Here is an 8,190-nt window from a genome sequence, read left to right on the forward strand (position 1 = left end):
TACTTACTTAAGAGTAAGGAGGAGGCTATTGATAAGTTTATCTTGTTCAAGACCGAAGTTGAGAATCCACTAAATCGGAAAATCAAAATCGTAAGGAGTGACCGAGGAGGTGAATATGCTTCACCGTTTATTGATGTATGTGCAAAAAATGGAATCATACATGAACTCACGGCTCCTTACTCCCCTCAATCAAATGGCATAGTGGAACGAAAAAACCGCACTTTGAAAGAAATGATGAATGCCATGATGATAAGTTCTGGGGTAAGCCAAAACATGTGGGGGAAGCAATCTTATCAGAAAATTATGTGTTGAATATGATACCCAATAAGAAGAAAGATGTAACGCCATACGAATTATAGACAGGAAAGAAACCACCATATAAATACTTGAAAGTGTGGGGGTGTCTAACCAAGGTGGTGGTCACACCACCAAAGCGCCTACTAATAGGACCAAAACAGTGGATTGTATATTTATAGGATACACCCGTCCTTATGATCCATATCGTTTTCTTGTGCATGATTCTAAGAACTCTGGAATATGCAATGGCACCATAATAGAATCTAAGGATGCATCTTGGTTTGAACATGTGTTCCCATGTTTAGGCAAAGGTGAACCGAGTTTTACTAAATCGGTTGAGGAAATTGTTCCTGAGGATGATGTTGCAAATAATGAACCTCGAGAACAATCTAAGACTGAGGAAGTTGAAATCAGAAAGAGTAAATGAAAAAGGACTGAAAAATCCTTTGGCCCTGATTTTCTTACCTACATGGTAGAAGAAGAACCTCAAACGTACCAACAAGCGGTGAATTCCTCAGAAGGACCTCAGTGGAGGGAGGCCATCAAAAGTGAGATAGACTCTATCTTACAAAATCATACCTTGGAACTAGTGGATCTTCCTCAAGGATGTAAACCACTAGGATATCGATGGACCTTCAAGAAGAAGATGAAACCAGATGGAACCATCGATAAGTACAAGGCTAGATTGGTGATAAAAGGATATAAAAAACGAGAAGGTTTAGATTACTTTGATACATATTCGCCAGTTACGGGAATAACCTCCATCAGGTTGGTGCTTGCCATTGCCGCCATTAGAAATTTGGAAGTTCACCAAATGGATGTGAAAACAACTTTCTTTAATGGAAATCTAGAGGAAGAAATTTACATGGAACAACCTGAAAGGTTCACAACCATTGGGCAAGAAAAGAAAGTGTGTAAACTTGTAAAATCCTTGTATGCATTGAAACAAGCTCCAATACAATGGCACCAAAAGTTTGATCATGTCATGCTTGATGCTGGGTTCAAAATCAATGAATATGAAAAGTATGTATATGTGAAGGACACATCAGATGGATATGTCATTTTGTGTCTATATGTAGATGATATGCTCATTGCTGGAAGTGATGACAAAATCATAAGTCTACAAAGAACATGCTAAAAACAAGATTTCACATGAAAGACATGGGTCTTGCGGATGTGATTCTTGGAGTTAAAATCACACGAACCCAAAGTGGACTTGTTTTAAGTCAACCCTACTATGTGGACAAAATTCTTGAGAAGTTCAATGGAAATGACTCTAATGTAGCTAGAACTCCTCTTGACACAACTCTAGCCAAGAATAGAAGTGAACCTGTTAACCAGTTGGAATACTCAAGAATTATTGGTAGCTTGATGTATCTTATGAGTTGTACTAGACCAGACTTAGCATATGCTGTGAGCAAGCTAAGTAGATATACGAGCAATCCAAGTTCAATTCCTTGGAACTGTATCATTCGGTTGCTTCGTTACTTAAGATACACTCGGGAATACGGGTTGCATTATAACAGATATCCAGCAGTTATAGAAGGACATTGTGATGCAAATTGGATATCGGACACGAATGATTCCAGAGCAACAAGTGGGTTTGTATTCACACTTGGAGGTGCAGCTATATCGTGGAAATCGTCGAAACAAACGGTTATTGCTAGATCCACGATGGAATCAGAGTTCATCGCTTTAGATAAAGCAGGTGAAGAGGCAGAATGGCTATGTCAATTTGTTGAGGATATACCAAGATGGCCTAAGCCGGCATCGGCCATTTGTATACATTGTGATAGCCAATCAGCAATTGGCAGAGCTCATAACACAATGTATAATGGTAGGAACAGACATTTCAGACGTAGACATAATACGCTACGACAACTAATCTCTGCTGGAATTATCACTGTTGACTACGTGAGGTCAAAGGATAATATCGCAGATCCACTAACAAAAGGCCTAAGTAGAGAGTTAGTTCAGAAGTCGTCCATAGGAATGGGACTGAAGCCCTTGAAAAATTAAGTTCATGTGAAGGAAACCTAACTCAACAGACTGGAGATCCCAAGAACTGAGTTCAATAGGAAAACCTAATTGTATGAATTAGTAAGGTCACTGTGGGGGATAACCCTACGGATTTAAAAGGGAGTTTATTACAAAGCTCAATAAACTTCCCAGTCCATTCCTAAAAGTGACAAGTGTGAGGCTAAGCCTTTGGCTTTTAATGATTCGACTAAGGTAACCATACATAGTGAATCACCTATGTGAGAGAGAAGTGGGGTCGCTTCGAAGGGTATTGTTGGGGCACAATACTTAATGGCTCTCGCAGAACCAGACTCATGTTCATGACCATAACGAACATAACTATGAGGACTTGACTTTGTCAGGGAGAGTCTTCTGTGAAGTGTATTGTCGTCTACACAAACGGTAGACGAGTTCAAAGACATCGATGTCTACTCAGAGCCAATGGGCTAAGTGCATTTCATGAGCGAAGGTTCAAAGGGTAACACCTACCTATCGTATGCAAAACTCAACTACTGAAAACTATTTGGAATAATGTTGTTTCTGAGATCGACCTTCATTCATGTGGGGGATTGTTGGTAGTTTTGGTGTGAATGACAGTCTTAAGTGGTTAAACCACTTTGTCCCACATTGGTGTGGGAACAAAAGAAAAGGCTGTTTATAAGGCAAAAGCTTGACCAAACAATTGTAGTCTTATGACATGTTTTACCACAAGTCCAACCCGCAGGTGTGCGGGGGGGGGGGGGTGCAAAAATTGAGTTTCGGAACTGGAATTTGGTTGAACTCGTGCGCGCCCGAACGTCCTACGGACACGAATGCAGCTCCGAAAACCCAGTCCCGAGTGAGGCAAGTTTTTGCACTCAAGACTCATAACCGTTTTCTTTTTAATGAGTTTTAAAACTGAAATGATTATTCAGTTTGATGATCATTAAACGGTTATTATTATCAGTTTAAAACTGATGCACTAATGACCATATTATTTGGTTTTAATTCTCTGCAATGATGACTAGAATTCGGTTATATTTTTGTGACTATAGAACTAGATCAAACTGATCAGTTTAGACACACCAACAACAGCTCTTTCTCTCTCAATCTCAATTCTTTGCAACATCTCCTATTTCTTTTCAGGCAAGTGTTCAAGTCCGGCAGTACGCTGTTGCTGCTTCAGACTGGCTTACCCCGGGAACAGACCGCGAATCTGTTTAAGGGAATTGTGTCAAACACAAGCCCGGTTCATTGTTACTGTCTCTTTTGCTTTGTTTGTTTGCTGTTGCAGTTTCTTTTCGTATTCAGGTTACTAACACTGGTTTGGGTCCTCATTGTGCACCTCTCCTTATAGAGTTCATGATCGTTAAATGAAAGTACTAAAAACATTATCAAATGCTTTTAAACAAGTTATAAGTAAGAAAGATAAGTTCGACTTTGAAACAAATCAAAATATGAACCATAGTTGAGGGATTTTCGGATACTACCTCATATGAAGTAAAAATGACAACATTTTAAGCACGCGAAAATCACCATATATAGTAAAAATGATAACATTCAATGTATGCGAAAATCAATTCCAGCCTTCCAAATAAAGATCTTAGTACAAAAACCGGTTTTATGCTGGATTTTAGTTGTACTAGATACACAAAGTGTCTAGTTTCATGTGTACTACACCCTTAATTTGCAGTACAACAGTGGTTTGATTACACCATCAATGGTCGAAATTCCACCACTAACAACTCCTATCACCTTCAATGGTTGATTGAATTTGGTAGGTAAATCATTCGTCTTTATAAATTCATTTCTTTCAAACCCATTAATGCACTATCCCTGTCCACAATCATTGCACCAAAACAAAACAAAACAAAAAAACATTTTATATATTTCAGGGTTTTCAAGATTTCATTCTCTCAAAACACAAGGGTCCCAATGGAGATGGAACATGCGATAGAGCAGATACGAGACGAGGATGACAACGTTGTTGTTAAAAGGCTGCCACCTTGGACAGCCAACATAACATGTCGGGGAGTGGTTGCGAGTGTTGTGATCGGTGTGATTTATAGTGTGATAGTAACGAAGCTTAATCTCACTACTGGCCTTGTACCGAATCTTAATGTTTCTGCAGCTCTTCTGGCGTTCGTATTTATCAAAACATGGACTAAACTGGTTCACAAATCTGGGTTTGTGACGAAGCCGTTTACGAAACAAGAGAATACAATCATTCAGACGTGTGCTGTTGCTTGTTACAGCATTGCTGTTGGAGGTTTGTTTATTAATTATCGTACTTTTAAATATGCTTGTAAGCGAAGCTAACACCTAATAGTTTTTTAAATGGTTTGAAGGGAAGTTCGTTTTTAATAAATGAAAGAATGTGAACCTATATAAAAGTTTGTTCATTTAACTATTAAATGAACAGAATGAACACATGTCCTGTTCGTTTATTTAGGTCCATGAACATTTGTTTATGTTGAAAATTTATGTTCATTTAACGTCGGTTCGTTTATGTCATTTACATATTAATTTAAGTTTATATCAATACTAATTGGCCTGACATGTATCAAGCCATCACCGGGTAATCCGCTGACAACTTGAACGAACAAGAACATGTTCATTTTCTTTGTTCGCTTATGTTTAACTAAGTTTGTTTATGTTTGTTTATTTACGTTCATTTAGAATATAAACAAACAAACATATTAATCTTTTTAATGAACAAATTAACGCACAAGAAAATCTATTTGTTAATTTGTTCAGTTAAAGTTAAACGGACCAACATGAACAAGCCCTGTTCGTGTTGGTTCGGTTTCTTTACATGCTTACTTTTCAAGGTTTTTGATGCATGATTTGATTAATCATCATTGATTAACGACGGGTTTACGTAGGTGGATTCGGGTCATATTTGTTGGGATCAGAGGCGAAGGTTATTTGGTGCCCGGGGGTGCACCCGTCCACCCCAATATTTCGGTTAAAAGTGTATAGGTTCCGATTTTTCGTCCGAAAATTTTAAAATTATATAGGATCGCCTCCCCCCAATTATTTTTCCTAAATATTTATACAATATATAAATTAAAGTTTAGTTTGTTACCACTTTATATATCCTAAATATTTATACAATATATAAATTCAAGTAAAGTTTGTTACCACTTTGTATATAAGTGATGTGTAGTTTTGTAAATATATTTTAACTCTTATTTGTTTAACCCTAGATTACCCATAACACAATAAACTTAATCGCAAGTTTTTATGTGTAAGAATGGATCCTTTGAATGAATGAATTTTTTTAGTTTTATTTGGAACTATTATTATTTGACCAGACCTGAATCGATAGCCGACCCGACCCGAAACATAACGATAGGAAATTTTTTTTGTGTCCCATCACTTTACGCCCCCTCGAAACTTTTGGTCAAGCTCCGCCACTGGTTGGGATTAAACAAGAAGACATACGAGGAAGCAGGTGTAGATGTCGAAGGGAATTCCCCAGGGAGCTATAAAGAACCTGGAATTGGTTGGATGACTGGTTTTCTTTTTGTTACTAGTTTTGTAGGATTGTTGGCTTTGGTCCCTCTAAGAAAGGTTTGTACTTAACTGACTTGTACATATTCAATAGTTCATCACCTGCATGACCAACTATCTGATGTTTTGTTTTATGATCATGCAGATTATGATCATAGACTACAAGTTAACATATCCTAGTGGAACAGCTACAGCAGTTCTCATCAATGGGTTTCACACTCCAAAGGGAGACAAAATGGCAAAGTATGCATCTATTTTCACACAATCATAAACACTTTATTATCATTCACACACATTAAAGGTTGTAAAATTTTGTTGCAGAAAGCAAGTTGTTGGGTTCACCAAGTTCTTGTCAGCAAGTTTTGTGTGGGCATGTTTTCAATGGTTCTATTCTGGCTCAGGAACATGTGGATTCACCTCTTTTCCTACCTTCGGGTTAAAAGCGTTCAAGAACTCGTGCGTGTTTGTTGTTAGTTATATGGTTTTAAATGTTCCATAACGGATTGTTCTGAAATTGATGGACTGATTTTGGTGTTGAATGCATGCAGGTTCTATTTTGATTTTAGTATGACTTACATAGGAGCCGGAATGATATGTTCACATCTTGTGAACTTATCATTGCTTGCAGGAGCCGTGCTCTCGTATGGTGTTATGTGGCCTCTTATTGAAGACCGAAAAGGGGTTTGGTTTCCTTCAAGTTTACCTCAAAGCAGCATGAAGAGTTTAAACGGTTACAAGGTTTGATAGCACTTTTAAGGTCAAATTAATAAATTTCTGTAAACAGTCGTATGATGAATTGAAACATCCGCAGGTTTTCATATCGATCGCGCTTATCCTAGGAGATGGACTGTATAATTTTCTCAAGATTGCAGTGTTTACTGCAAGAACAATGTATCTGACCTCTAGGAAGATGCCTAAAACTAGTAAGTATTCTACAAGTGCAGAAATTAGTCAAAGTTCGTTCCGAGCTGTCGTATTCTTAACATTCTCGTGAATTTTTCAAATACAGATCCAGAAGAAAATGATCAACCCCGAGATGATTGTGAACTAAATGAAGTGTTCTTAAGGGACAGCATTCCTTTTTGGCTAGCAGCTACTGGTTACATGCTATTCTCCATTGTTTCCGTTGTTGTCATCCCAATCATGTTCCCAGAGCTCAAATGGTATTATGTTGTTGTTGCTTATATTATCGCACCATCTCTCGGCTTCTGTAATGCATACGGTGCTGGTCTAACAGACATGAACATGGCATACAATTACGGTAAAGTTGCTCTCTTTGTACTGTCTGCTATGTCTGGAAAGCATGATGGTGTCATCGCTGGGCTCGTAGGATGCGGTCTAATAAAGTCCATGGTCTCAATATCATCTGACTTAATGCACGATTTCAAAACGGGCCATTTGACTTTGACTTCACCACGGTCAATGCTTGTGAGTCAAGCTATTGGAACGACCATCGGATGTGTGGTGGCACCTCTCACTTTCTTTCTGTTCTACAAAGCATTTGATATTGGAAATCCAGATGGTGAATACAAAGCTCCTTACGCTATTGTGTACAGAAACATGGCGATTTTGGGTGTTCAAGGTTTCTCTGCATTGCCGAATCATTGTTTGCAGCTTTGTTATGTGTTCTTCAGTTTTGCCATGGTGGCGAACTTCGCGAGAGACGTTTGTCCAGAGAAGATCGGGAAGTTGATTCCTTTACCAATGGCTATGGCTGTGCCTTTTCTTGTTGGTGCTTATTTCGCTATTGACATGTGTGTGGGAAGTTTGATTGTGTTCATATGGCACAGGGTTGATAAGCAAAAGGCTAATCTGATGGTTCCTGCTGTTGCTTCGGGTTTGATCTGTGGAGATGGGTTGTGGATTCTTCCATCATCGATTCTGTCCTTAGCTCGGGTTAATCCTCCGATATGCATGAACTTTGTGCCTACAAAGAGCACTTAAAACTAGAATTTATGTTTAAGGACATAAATAATCTTTTGCAGCTTTTTATATATGTATACAGAGTATAGGATATAGAGAGCAAGAATTTTAAAGAGTTAGATGATGTTTATCATGGTTCAACCTCTGTTTGTGAGACAAGTTTCTAATGTTATCAAAGTTAGGTACTTTAAGTGGTGGATACATGATTTTTATTATTTTCTATTACTGCTATGCGCTGCTTAAGGAAGAGTGAAATAAAGCAAGGGCGCTTTGGAGCCTGACTTTCATAAACCCCCCTCCAAAAAAAAATTTGAAAAGAAAAAAAAAATTATATGTAGGTAAATGGGTTTTGGGATTGTTGATGATGGGGTTTGTGGTCTATAATTATGCATACACAGATGATATATGAGTCATCGGATTGAAAAGCAAATTTATATTTTTGACGAAAATGATCCT

The 8,190-nt window shown here is 38.0% G+C and overlaps 2 protein-coding genes across 2 annotated transcripts; both read left to right on the forward strand.

Annotated features, from left to right (window-relative positions):
* The first annotated feature begins 1,458 nt into the window (after positions 1-1,458).
* On the forward strand, positions 1,459-3,672 carry LOC118480974 (secreted RxLR effector protein 161-like). Its single transcript, XM_035976006.1, has 3 exons — positions 1,459-1,953; positions 3,442-3,513; positions 3,607-3,672. The coding sequence occupies exons 1-3, from the start codon at positions 1,459-1,461 to the stop codon at positions 3,670-3,672; spliced, it is 633 nt and encodes a 210-aa protein (XP_035831899.1).
* A 449-nt stretch (positions 3,673-4,121) lies between these two features.
* On the forward strand, positions 4,122-7,935 carry LOC110872967 (metal-nicotianamine transporter YSL3). Its single transcript, XM_035976702.1, has 8 exons — positions 4,122-4,564; positions 5,181-5,199; positions 5,718-5,871; positions 5,957-6,054; positions 6,133-6,267; positions 6,360-6,549; positions 6,623-6,734; positions 6,821-7,935. Exons 1-8 carry the CDS (start codon positions 4,231-4,233, stop codon positions 7,753-7,755), a joined length of 1,977 nt encoding a protein of 658 aa, XP_035832595.1. The 5' UTR covers positions 4,122-4,230; the 3' UTR covers positions 7,756-7,935.
* Positions 7,936-8,190: the final 255 nt, after the last annotated feature.

Source organism: Helianthus annuus, chromosome 8 (assembly GCF_002127325.2).
Source record: "Helianthus annuus cultivar XRQ/B chromosome 8, HanXRQr2.0-SUNRISE, whole genome shotgun sequence".
NCBI lineage: Eukaryota > Viridiplantae > Streptophyta > Magnoliopsida > Asterales > Asteraceae > Helianthus > Helianthus annuus.